The sequence below is a fragment of the Anoplopoma fimbria genome, chromosome 15 (assembly GCF_027596085.1).
Source record: "Anoplopoma fimbria isolate UVic2021 breed Golden Eagle Sablefish chromosome 15, Afim_UVic_2022, whole genome shotgun sequence".
Classification (NCBI taxonomy): domain Eukaryota; kingdom Metazoa; phylum Chordata; class Actinopteri; order Perciformes; family Anoplopomatidae; genus Anoplopoma; species Anoplopoma fimbria.
The window spans coordinates 8660313-8674875 of NC_072463.1; the positions used below are offsets into that span (position 1 = coordinate 8660313).

Genomic DNA, 14563 nt, shown 5'->3' on the forward strand with positions numbered 1-14563 from the left:
ATGGACACCTACAACACAGTAACCTGTTCCCTATCAATGTGTCGGTTATTCAGATGAGGACTCATCTTGAGCGCTGAATAACAGGAACACTTTCCACTTCCCGCTGGGTCAGAGGTCAAGGGTAAGTTGTACTTGTGTCTGATCCCAAATTCCATCATGTTTATTTTCTCAAAGCTGAATCGGGGTTGAGCTCTTGCCAGAAGAGATTGTGAAAGCGTAAGACAATACTTTCCCTTCTGCCTTTTTTTATCTCTTCTGTGGACGTTTTGTTACCGAGGACAAATACTCAGCAGAAACTCTCTCTGTGTGTGTGTGTGTGTCTTTAGAAAAGGAGGTTGAACTCATTTCGACATTGTTTGAGGCTGTAAAAGGTCATAGAGGAAAATAAACTCAACAGCTAAAATGTCAGAGTAGGATGATACAAGCTGTTACAGTCCACCAACGGTACCACAGAATGAAAAATAATCTGATACAAGCAAATGTCCTCCAGGGAAAGTTTTACCTAGTACAACAGGTATCTGTAGTAAAACGTACTGAAAAGGGAAAGTAAAGATGGTGCAGTCTGTTTAAAGTTTGGTTTCAGGTTAAACCCTCCAGTTTTCTCAGATTTTCAAATCAGTTTAAGAAGGAAAGGATGGATTTGAGGATGAAGGTAAAGTAAGTTAAGTAAAGAAAAAGTATTTCACAGGTTGAGAATATTCTCCAAAACTCGAAAAATTTGAATCACCATACTAAGATTTTACTTTTTAAAATGTTATCTTTGAAATAAAATCTTCGCAAAGCAGCAAGTAAATTAGACTTTTTTCATTTTGGACATGGTCGGTAGCTGTTTCCTCCTACCTGCAATCTTTATGCTAAGCTAAGCTTTCCACTAATTCGTCTGATAATGGTGAGCTCCATTTCTTAGCACAACACATGTTGGTAAAGTACGTGCACTAACATAACAGATATCACCTAAATAAACGGAGAACACCGATATAAAAAACAATCACATTCTGTTTATTACAGTGTATACAAATGAAGTACTTTTCTTCCTGAAAGGAAAGGAAAGGCTGCAGTTTTTTTTGTAAATTTGGGGAATGAACCTCTGTCCCCCTCGGCTCTGCCCAGCCCCTGGGAGAGGAGACCGCCCCACCATTAAAAAAAATTGCCTGTAAAAACATACAGGCCTTCTGGAATAATAGCAGATAAAAAAAAGCGGTCAGTCCCACTCAGATAATAGGAACTCTCTATGGGCTCGGCTCCCAGAGGCTGTTGGAGCATGTTTGATACGAAGGGAAATTGACGTGCATGCGTGTGTGTGTGTGTGTGTGTGTGTGGCCCAACTATGTCCACTCACATCTCCACCCTGGCAGTGTGAAGCCACCAGAGACTTTTGTGAAACACCCAGCAGCCTCTTATCTAAATGTTATGCTTGCACCCTGCAGAATAAACAATGGTTGGACCTCACTTCAGAGAGAAGCTGAGAGCATGCATGACCTGCTGGAATAATGAACTCTTGAAATGTGAAGAGCAAATGGAGGGCCTCCTTTCAAGGAAATACATTCTGTTCAATGAGGAAACGGCTTGTCATCAAAGATCATTAATGGCACTTGTTGGGAAATAAATATTAAATAAGTCACAGTGGCCAGCCTTTTTGTTCATCAGGCACTGTGACATAAACTAGTGGGTGGGGCAGACTGGTAGGTGCTTAAGGAGGCACTCGATAGGAAAAAACACAGTGACATTGACAACTGTAAAATCTAATGCAATTCAGTGCAACAACACAATTAAATCTGGCATATGTTGTAAGAACTTTAAATTATACTGCACAGTGCAGGTATTTTGTTAATGAGCGTTATGGGTTTTCAGCTCATTATACAGCTTAACTGGTTACCTTCACTCCATAGTTTTGCTTTCAGCCGTACCAAATCAAGAGTCTAAGTGGTGTGGGAGTCTTTTCTTTTCATGCCAGAAAAGATTTCACTTTTTCCTTATTTGGTATTAAATCAGTTTTGAGGTCTTTCTTTCTTTCCAAGTTTCCAGTTTCCACTTCTTCTTTTGTTTATTCATACTAATAGTGTTGTGCATTAATATTCCTGTCAGTAGTAGGAAGCAAATCAGATAATACTGGCTCTAAATGTTCACACTTGACAGACAGAATGTATGACCCCGAACTTAATTCACACTCTGGAACAGTAGACGTCTGCATTAAGGCATTGGCCATTGACCTCTAATGGTTAAGGTTGGGCATTGACCATGAATGGTTAAGGTTGGGCATCGACCTCTAATGGTTAAGGTTGGGCATCGACCTCTAATGGTTAAGGTTGGGCATCGACCTTGAATGGGCATTGAGTCTCGTAAGAGGTTTTGCAAGTTTTCACAATTTGTGGGTAACCATAGACACAACCCAAAATGACCTCTCTGGCACATGTTTTCCTGTGATTATGTGTTTTTATGTGTTTCATTTAGTCCTGCCTGTCACAAACTCTGGAGGAAGGAAGCAATATCTTAGTGGAGAGCCACTCTTATGGCATTGCCTAGTAAATTTACAGTCCTGCTCCCGCTTCGCAAAACAAACATTCCTGGCTCTCATCAGCGTCATGAGTTCAGCGATGGGCTCTTGAAAACAGGAAAAGTATTTGAGAGTTGCCCGGAAGGTTCCTGACATCAGTCCTGTAGATTGGTCTATTGTCCCTGCTCAGATTTAAGAGACAGGTTTATGTGTTTCTGCTGTTGCTGTGAGACTCTGAACTCTGAGTCTTTTGTTTGCACTTGTGGAAAAACTAAATTTACACCAAATTTAAAAAGGACGCTCACAAAAAATACTTGTCATTCAAAACTTGCATGCATTTTTTTAGAAACCTCTGTGGGTTATAGAGTATGTATCCAGTATGTATGAGATTGTAGTGCACATATCTTTTTTTTATGCATTTGAATGTGTGTCCTAGTTCAATCCTCAGCTCCCATGCCCTTCGTTGTGTAAACAGTGCCCTGATGTCAAAGGTCATGGCTGTCCTGTCCCGTGTGTCTCCATAGTTATACTTCATGGAGTGACCACCGCACATAGAGGTTAAGTTGTTGCCACTAAGCTCTACCGATGACAAATTAATTTACTTGGCAGAGTTGGGCCTTTTGCCCAAGCTGAAAGATTATTCTATCATTGTGTTCTTAGCTGTTTCCTGAGCTGCATCTCATTGTGTTGAGGTTAACTTGTCAACACGCAGCTGAAAGGTTTTAATGCCTGTGTTTACTTTAAGCAGTTACAGTAGCTTCACTCTAGAGACTTTAACTTTAAATCTGAGCAGTGAACACTAATTTAAGAGGTGGGGGGACTATTTTTATTGTATTCCTTCTTTGACCCAACCCTTCGGGGGTCTGCGGGAATTCCCCCCTAGAGAATCTTTTTTTATATATGAACTGACCATTTCAAAGCATTTTGAAAAAACAGTATCTGAAACCAGAGGTCTTTAAAAGTTCTGATGACGAAGTTTAGGAAACCAGCGTATAATTGATGTAATTGACATGCATTTCATGTCATGTTCAGGGACTGCAAAAACAATTCGCTTAATGTCGCGATCGGCCTGTAGGCCCCACTTTGAGAAACAAGGTACTATACCTTGCAATTTTTTTTGACATTTCTATGGCATACTTTAATATGACTTTTTTGTGGGGTTTTTTAATGACATATTTATGGCATACTATAATTTATTTATTTGACGACCAATGTAGGTAATATTTCAAGGAAAACCTCAGAATTTTCCACCTTTAGAACATAACTGAGGTTTTAGTGGCAAATTTGCAAGAAAATACACATATTCTCTAGCATTATAAGGAGATAATTTGCAGGAAAAAAACTCATGTAAACTACAACGATGTAAAACTGGATTTACATATTAATGACAAATAACTCCTTTTATGACTTTTTTGACAGACTATACTATGACTTTTTTATGACTTTTTTCGACATACTATGACTTTTTTATGTTTTTTTTTCCCCCACATACTATACTATGACTTTTTTATGTTTTTTTCCCCACATACTATTCTATGACTTTTATCGACATACTATACCATGACTTTTTTAAGATTTTTTTCGACATACTATACTATAACTTTTTTATGACTTTTTTCGACATACTATGACTTTTTTGAGATTTTTTTCAACATACTATAGTATGACTTCTTTCGACATACTATACTGACTTTTTTCTGACTTTTTTCGACATACTAGACTATGATTTTTTTTTTTCCCACATAATATTCAATGACTTTTTTCGACATACTATGACTTTTTTCGACATGCTATACTATGACTTTTATCGACATAATATACTGTGACTTTTATCGACATGCTACACTGACTTTTTTCGACATACTATACTATGACTTTTTAATGATTTTTTTCAGCATACTATACTGTGACTTTTTTCGACAAACTATACTATTACTTTTTCAAAATAAATTTCGACATACTATACTATGACTTTTTAATGATTTTTTTCAACATACTATACTGTGACTTTTTTCGACAAACTATACTATGACTTTTTAAAAAAAACAATTCGACATACTATACTATGATTTTTTTTTTTATGATTTTTCTTTTTCCCACATAATATTCAATGACTTTCTTCGACATACTATACTATAACTTTTTTGACTTTTTTCGACATACTATGACTTTTTAAAGATTTTTTTCAACATGCTATATACTATGACTTTTTTATGATTTTTTTCAACATACTATACTGTGACTTTTTTCGACAAACTATAATATGACTTTTTCAAAAAACAATTCGACATACTATACTATGACTTTTTTATGACTTTTATCGACATGCTATACTATGACTTTTTAATTAATTTTTTCGACATACTATACTATGACTTTTTTATGTGTTTTTCCCCACATACGATACTATGACTTTTTTATTTTTTTTTCCTCACATACTATTCTATGACTTTTTTCGACATGCTATACTGAGTTTTTTAAGATTTCTTTCAACATACTATACTGTGACTTTTTTATGACTTTTTCCGACATACTATACTGAGTTTTTTAAGATTTCTTTCAACATACTATACTGTGACTTTTTTCGACAAACTATACCATGACTTTTTCCCCAAAAAATTTGCCATACTATACTGTGACTTTTTTATGACTTTTATCGACATGCTATACTATGACTTTTTAATTAATTTTTTCGACATACTATTGTATGACTTTTTTCGACATAATATACTATGATTTTTATCGACATGCTATACTATGATTTTTTTCGACATACTATGATTTTGTTTTATGATTTTTCTTTTTCCCACATACTATTCAATGACTTTCTTCGACATACTATACTATGACTTTTTTAAGGTTTTTTTCGACATACTATACTATGATTTTTTTTTCATGATTTTTCTTTTTCCCACATAATATTCAATGACTTTTTTCGACATACTATGACTTTTTTCGACATGCTATACTATGACTTTTATCGACATAATATACTGTGACTTTTATCGACATGCTACACTATGACTTTTTTCGACATACTATACTATGAGTTTTTAAAGATTTTTTTCAACATACTATACTGTGACTTTTTTCGACAAACTATACTATGACTTTTTCAAAATAAATTTCGACATACTATGCTATGACTGTTTTATGATTTTTTTCAACATACTATACTGTGACTTTTTTCGACAAACTATACTATGACTTTTTAAAAAAACAATTCGACATGATTTTTTTTTATGATTTTTCTTTTTCCCACATAATATTCAATGACTTTCTTCGACATACTATTCTATGACTTTTTTATGACTTTTTTCGACATACTATACTATGACTTTTTTATGGCTTTTTTCGACATACTATGCTATGATTTATTTTTTATGATTTTTCTTTTTCCCACATACTATTCAATGACTTTTTTCGACATACTATACTATGACTTTTTTCGACATACTATACAATGATTTTTATCGACATGCTATACTATGGCTTTTTTAAGATTTCTTTCGACATACTATACTATGACTTTTATCGACATACTATACAATGATTTTTATCGACATGCTATACTATGGCTTTTTTAAGATTTCTTTTCCACATACTATACTATGACTTTTATCGACATACTATACTGTGACTTTTATCGACATGCTATACTATGACTTTTTTTATGACTTTTTTCAACATACTATACTGTGACTTTTTTCGACAAACTACACTGACTTTTTCAAAATAAATTTCGAAGTACTATTCTATGACTTTTTTATGACTTTTTTCGACATACTATACTAAGACTTTTTAATTATTTTTTTCGACATACTATTCTATAATTTTTTTCGACATACTATTCTATGACTTTTTTTAATGTTTCTTTTCCACATACTATACTATGACTTTTATCGACATACTATACTGTGACTTTTATCGACATGCTATACTATGACTTTTTTTATGACTTTTTTCAACATACTATACTGTGACTTTTTTCGACAAACTAAACTATGACTTTTTCAAAATAAATTTCGAAGTACTATTCTATGACTTTTTTTATGACTTTTTTTCAACATACTATTCTATGATTTTTTCCGACATACTATACCATGAGTTTTTTATGACATCTTTCGACATACTATACTATGATTTTTTTTCGACGAACTATACTATGATTTCTTTCGACGTAATATACTGTGACTTTTACCGACATGCTATATTATGACTTTTTTTATGACTTTTTTCGACATACTATACTATGACTTTTTTCATGACTTTTTTCAACATACTATACGATGACTTTTTAAAGATTTTTTTCAACATACTATACTGTGACTTTTTTCGACAAACTACACTATGACTTTTTCCAAAAAAAATTCGAAGTACTATTCTATGACTTTTTTATGACTTTTTCGACATACTATACTATGACTTTTTAATTATTTTTTTCAACATTCTATTCTATGATTTTTTTCGACATACTATACTATGATTTCTTTTCGACGAACTATACTATGATTTTTTTCGACGCACTATACTTTGATTTTTTTTATGATTCTTTTCCACATACTATACTATGATTTTTATCGACATGCTATACTATGACTTTTATCGACATAATATACTGTGACTTTTACCGACATGCTATACTATGACTTTTTAATTAATTTTTTCGACATACTATTCTATGACTTTTTTCGACATAATATACTATGATTTTTATCGACATGCTATACTATGATTTTTTTTTTATGATTTTTTTTTCCCCACATACTATTCAATGACTTTTATCGACATGCTATACTATAACTTTAAAATAAAAAAAATCGACATACTATACTGTGACTTTTTTTCGACATACTATACTATGACTTTTTTATGATTTTTTCCCACATACTATACTATGACTTTTTTCGACATACTATACTATGACTTTTTTTATGTTTCTTTTCCAAATACTATACTATGATTTTTATCGACATGCTATACTATGACTTTTTTATGATTTTTTTCCACATACTATACTGTGACTTTTATCGACATGCTATACTATGACTTTTTTTATGACTTTTTTCAACATACTATACTGTGACTTTTTTCGACAAACTACACTATGACTTTTTCAAAATAAATTTCGAAGTACTATTCTATGACTTTTTTATGACTTTTTTCGACATACTATACTAAGACTTTTTAATTATTTTTTTCGACATACTATTCTATAATTTTTTTCGACATACTATACTATGACTTTTTTTATGTTTCTTTTCCACATACTATACTATGATTTTTATCGACATGCTATACTATGACTTTTATCGACATACTATACTGTGACTTTTATCGACATGCTATACTATGACTTTTTTATGACTTTTTTCAACATACTATACTGTGACTTTTTTCGACAAACTAAACTATGACTTTTTCAAAATAAATTTCGAAGTACTATTCTATGACTTTTTTATGACTTTTTTTCGACATACTATACTATGACTTTTTAATTATTTTTTTCGACATACTATTCTATGATTTTTTCCGACATACTATACCATGAGTTTTTTATGACATTTTTCGACATACTATACTATTATTTTTTTTCCGACGAACTATACTATGATTTCTTTCGACGTAATATACTGTGACTTTTACCGACATGCTATACTATGACTTTTTTTATGACTTTTTTCGACATACTATACTATGACTTTTTTCATGACTTTTTTCAACATACTATACGATGACTTTTTAAAGATTTTTTTCAACATACTATACTGTGACTTTTTTCGACAAACTACACTATGACTTTTTCCAAAAAAAATTCGAAGTACTATTCTATGACTTTTTTATGACTTTTTTCGACATACTATACTATGACTTTTTAATTATTTTTTTCGACATACTATTCTATGATTTTTTCGACATACTATACTATGATTTCTTTTCAACGAACTATACTATGATTTTTTTCGACGTACTATACTTTGATTTTGTTTATGATTCTTTTCCACATACTATACTATGATTTTTATCGACATGCTATACTATGACTTTTTTTATGACTTTTATCGACATAATATACTGTGACTTTTACCGACATGCTATACTATGACTTTTTTTATGACTTTTATCGACATACTATACTATGACTTTTTAATTAATTTTTTCGACATACTATTCTATGACTTTTTTCGACATAATATACTATGATTTTTATCGACATGCTATACTATGATTTTTTTTTTAGGATTTTTTTTTCCCACATACTATTCAATGACTTTTATCGACATGCTATACTATAACTTTTAAAAAAAAAAAATCGACATACTATACTGTGACTTTTTTCGACATACTATACTATGACTTTTTTATGATTTTTTCCCACATACTATTCTACGACTTTTTTTGACATACTATACTATGACTTTTTAATTATTTTTTTCGACATACTATTCTATAATTTTTTTCGACATACTATACTATGACTTTTTTTATGTTTCTTTTCCACATACTATACTATGATTTTTATCGACATGCTATACTATGACTTTTATCGACATACTATACTGTGACTTTTATCGACATGCTATACTATGACTTTTTTTATGACTTTTTTCAACATACTATACTGTGACTTTTTTCGACAAACTACACTATGACTTTTTCAAAATAAATTTCGAAGTACTATTCTATGACTTTTTTATGACTTTTTTTCGACATACTATACTATGACTTTTTAATTATTTTTTTCGACATACTATTCTATGATTTTTTCCGACATACTATACCATGAGTTTTTTATTACATTTTTCGACATACTATACTATTATTTTTTTTTTTCGACGAACTATACTATGATTTCTTTCGACGTAATATACTGTGACTTTTACCGACATGCTATACTATGACTTTTTTTATGACTTTTTCGACATACTATACTATGACTTTTTTCATGACTTTTTTCAACATACTATTCGATGACTTTTTTAAGATTTTTTTCAACATACTATACTGTGACTTTTTTCGACAAACTACACTATGACTTTTTCCAAAAAAAATTCGAAGTACTATTCTATGACTTTTTTATGACTTTTTTCGACATACTATACTATGACTTTTTAATTATTTTTTTCGACATACTATTCTATGATTTTTTTCGACATACTATACTATGATTTCTTTTCAACGAACTATACTATGATTTTTTCGACGTACTATACTTTGATTTTGTTTATGATTCTTTTCCACATACTATACTATGATTTTTATCGACATGCTATACTATGACTTTTTTATGACTTTTATCGACATAATATACTGTGACTTTTACCGACATGCTATACTATGACTTTTTTTTATGACTTTTATCGACATACTATACTATGACTTTTTAATTAATTTTTTCGACATACTATTCTATGACTTTTTTCGACATAATATACTATGATTTTTATCGACATGCTATACTATGATTTTTTTTTTTTTTTATGATTTTTCTTTTTCCCCACATACTATTCAATGACTTTTATCGACATGCTATACTATAACTTTTTAAAAAAAAAAATCGACATACTATACTGTGACTTTTTTCGACATACTATACTATGACTTTTTTATGATTTTTTCCCACATACTATTCTACGACTTTTTTTGACATACTATACTATGACTTTTTAATTATTTTTTTTCGACATACTATACTATGACTTTTTTCGACATACTATACAATGATTTTTTTTATGTTTCTTTTCCACATACTATACTATGATTTTTATCGACATGCTATACTATGACTTTTATCGACATACTATACTGTGACTTTTATCGACATGCTATACTATGACTTTTTTTTATGACTTTTTTCAACATACTATACTGTGACTTTTTTCGACAAACTAAACTATGACTTTTTCAAAATAAATTTCGAAGTACTATTCTATGACTTTTTTATGACTTTTTTTCGACATACTATACTATGACTTTTTAATTATTTTTTTCGACATACTATTCTATGATTTTTTCCGACATACTATACCATGAGTTTTTTATTACATTTTTCGACATACTATACTATTATTTTTTTTCCGACGAACTATACTATGATTTCTTTCGACGTAATATACTGTGACTTTTACCGACATGCTATACTATGACTTTTTTTATGACTTTTTTCGACATACTATACTATGACTTTTTTCATGACTTTTTTCAACATACTATTCGATGACTTTTTTAAGATTTTTTTCAACATACTATACTGTGACTTTTTTCGACAAACTACACTATGACTTTTTCCAAAAAAAATTCGAAGTACTATTCTATGACTTTTTTATGACTTTTTTCGACATACTATACTATGACTTTTTAATTATTTTTTTCGACATACTATTCTATGATTTTTTTCGACATACTATACTATGATTTCTTTTCGACGAACTATACTATGATTTTTTTCGACGTACTATACTTTGATTTTGTTTATGATTCTTTTCCACATACTATACTATGATTTTTATCGACATGCTATACTATGACTTTTTTTATGACTTTTATCGACATAATATACTGTGACTTTTACCGACATGCTATACTATGACTTTTTTTTATGACTTTTATCGACATACTATACTATGACTTTTTAATTAATTTTTTCGACATACTATTCTATGACTTTTTTCGACATAATATACTATGATTTTTATCGACATGCTATACTATGATTTTTTTTTTTTTTATGATTTTTCTTTTTCCCACATACTATTCAATGACTTTTATCGACATGCTATACTATAACTTTTAAAAAAAAAAAATCGACATACTATACTGTGACTTTTTTCGACATACTATACTATGACTTTTTTATGATTTTTTCCCACATACTATTCTACGACTTTTTTTGACATACTATACTATGACTTTTTAAAGATTTTTTTCAACATACTATACTATGACTTTTTTTATGTTTCTTTTCCAAATACTATACTATGATTTTTATCGACATGCTATACTATGACTTTTATCGACATACTATACTGTGACTTTTATCGACATGCTATACTATGACTTTTTTATGACTTGTTTCAACATACTATACTGTGACTTTTTTCGACAAACTACACTATGACTTTTTCAAAAAAAAATTCGAAGTACTATTCTATGACTTTTTTCATGACTTTTTTCAACATACTATTCGATGACTTTTTAATTATTTTTCCCGACATACTATTCTATGATTTTTTTCGACATACTATACTATGATTTCTTTTCGACGAACTATACTATGATTTTTTTCGACGTACTATACTTTGATTTTTTTTATGATTCTTTTCCACATACTATACTATGACTTTTATCGACATAATATACTGTGACTTTTACCGACATGCTATACTATGACTTTTTTTATGACTTTTTTCGACATACTATACTATGACTTTTTTCAACATACTATACTATGACCTTTTTAAGATTTTTTTCAACATACTATACTGTGACTTTTTTCGACAAACTATACTATGACGTTTTCAAAAAAAAATCGACGTACTATTCTGACTTTTTTTATGACTTTTTTCGACATACTATACTATGACTTTTTAATTATTTTTTTCGACATACTATTCTGACTTTTTTCGACATACTATCCTATGATTTTTTTCGACGTACTATACTATGATTCTTTAAAGATTTTTTTTCCACATACTATACTATGACTTTTATCGACATGCTATACTATGACTTTTTTATGACTTTTTTCGACAAACTATACTATGACATTTTCAAAAAAAAATTTACCTACTATTCTATGACTTTTTTATGATTTTTATCGACATACTATACTATGACTTTTTAAAGATTTTTTTCAACATACTATACTCTGACTTTTTTCGACATACTATACCATAGCCTTTTATGATTTTATTCGACATACTATACATAATTCTTTTATGATTTTTTTCCACATGCTATTCTATGACTTTTTTATGATTTTTATCGACATACTATACTATGACTTTTTATGACTTTCTTAGACATACTATACTATGACTTTTTTATGAATTTTTTCGACATACTACACTGTGACTTTTATCGACATACTATGACTTTCATCGACATGCTATACTATGACTTTTTTTTATGACTTTTTTTCCACATACTATACTATGACTTTTTTTTATGACTTTTTTTCCACATACTATACTATGACTTTTATCGACATGCTATACTATGACTTTAAGATTTTTTTCAACATACTATACTGTGACTTTTTTCGACATACTATACTATGACTTTTTAAAAAAAAAAAATCAACATACTATACTATGACATTTTATGACTTTTTGGATATTGTATAGTTTGACTTATTTCTGGACATAATATACTAAGATGTTTTTTTTGACTTTCCCAACATACTACATTATGAATTTTAAGAAATATACTATTGTATTTTATGCCATATTATTATTATAACATTTTTATTACATACTATATAACAACTTTCATCTGACTTTTTTTTTTTTCTATCTCTTCTTCTAGCGGCTCTGCCCTCAGCCATCCTGACACTGATGTTTAGTCCGTACCAAAGAGGAATCTACTGCGATGATAAGAGCATTAGCTATCCCTACAGGAAAGACACCATCTCCCATGGAGCAATGGCTGCCTTCACCATCACCTGCTCCATTGTCATTGTTAGTACCTAAAAATTTTTTTCTTCTGAGAAATGTTGCTACACAGTAATACAAATAAAACCGAACAAAAGATACGTTTTACAAAAGATTTTATTTCACAAATTACCGGAAAATCCTTCATTAAGTCTTCCATCCGCTCCCCAGATTACCACGGGAGAAGCCTACCTTGTCCACACAAAGCGTCTGCACTCCAACTCCCAGTTCAACCAGTACTTGTCAGCTCTTTACAAGGTGGTTGGCACCTTCCTGTTCGGAGCAGCCGTCAGCCAATCACTGACAGACCTGGCTAAGTTCACTATAGGTCGTCCTCGTCCAAACTTCTTGGCTGTGTGCGCCCCGGTCAGCTGTAACGGATACTTGCTGCAGATCAACTGTACCGGCCACCATCGCAATGTTACTGAATCCAGGTGAATCTCACTGCCTTCACTGTATCAAACGTCACTTCAGAACAAAGATTTATAAAGACAGACATATTTTGGGATTCAAGTTGCTGGTAGCTCATATAAGAGCTGATAACTACTTTAAATCATTAAATTGAATGTTTTTAACCAGAAATAAGATTGAGGTATTTGTCATAAATAAAAGTGACGTCTACTGTGATGTAGAAAACAAGCAAATGATCCCGTTTTACAAGCATACTCAACCATTTAATAACAATATCATTGTTCAGCATTACACATGTTCAGTTTTGTCAGTATGGCTTAATTCGAACCACTATCAACAAAATTTTAATGGTAATGTTAATTCACAAGTGAAATCCCATGAAAATGTCCTGTTGTTCATGAATTGTGTTTAATTGCTGTTTTGCTCCTCAGGTTGTCGTTCTACTCCGGCCACTCGTCCTTCGGGATGTACTGCATGCTCTTTTTGTCGGTGAGTGTGTCATCACCATTGTTTGCTTCAGACTTTCTGTAGTTGGGAAATGTCTGTTTACCAAAGACACCCACAAGTGACTCAAAACAGGCGGCGGTGGTCAACACAGACGCTATAGAAACATCATTGTTTCATGATTACACACTGTACAATAGTCGGAAGATGATGGATTCAATAATTGAATTACTGTGAGTATTGAGGAGTGAGTTTTATTTACAGCACTGTTCTGTGGCAGAGCTCTGACCTTTCTGTGGCGCGAGTGGACTACTGGGTTGGTCAAAAGAATATCAGTCAAGTATTTTCCATTAAGAAAAGACTGTATATTCTCATAATTTTCCCACAGAAATGACATATTTTCAGGGTTTATGCAGGAATCTTGAAGTTAAGTTTAATATCAGTAACACCAGACAAGCAACAAAATCTTATTACAAAAGTATAGCATGTCGATAAAAATCATAGTATATTATGTGGAAAAAAATTCATAAAAAAGTCATAGTATAGTATGTCGAAAAAAATT

At 30.8% G+C, this 14563-nt stretch overlaps 1 protein-coding gene across 1 annotated transcript in view; it reads left to right on the forward strand.

The window, feature by feature from the left end:
* Window positions 1–14563, forward strand: part of plpp2a (phospholipid phosphatase 2a) — a 30970-nt gene that overhangs the window by 6440 nt on the left and 9967 nt on the right. Inside the window, exons 2-4 of the mRNA XM_054613917.1 lie at window positions 13022–13173; window positions 13318–13580; window positions 13989–14046. Coding sequence (XP_054469892.1) covers window positions 13022–13173; window positions 13318–13580; window positions 13989–14046 — 473 coding nt within the window. The remainder of the gene's footprint in view (window positions 1–13021; window positions 13174–13317; window positions 13581–13988; window positions 14047–14563) is intronic.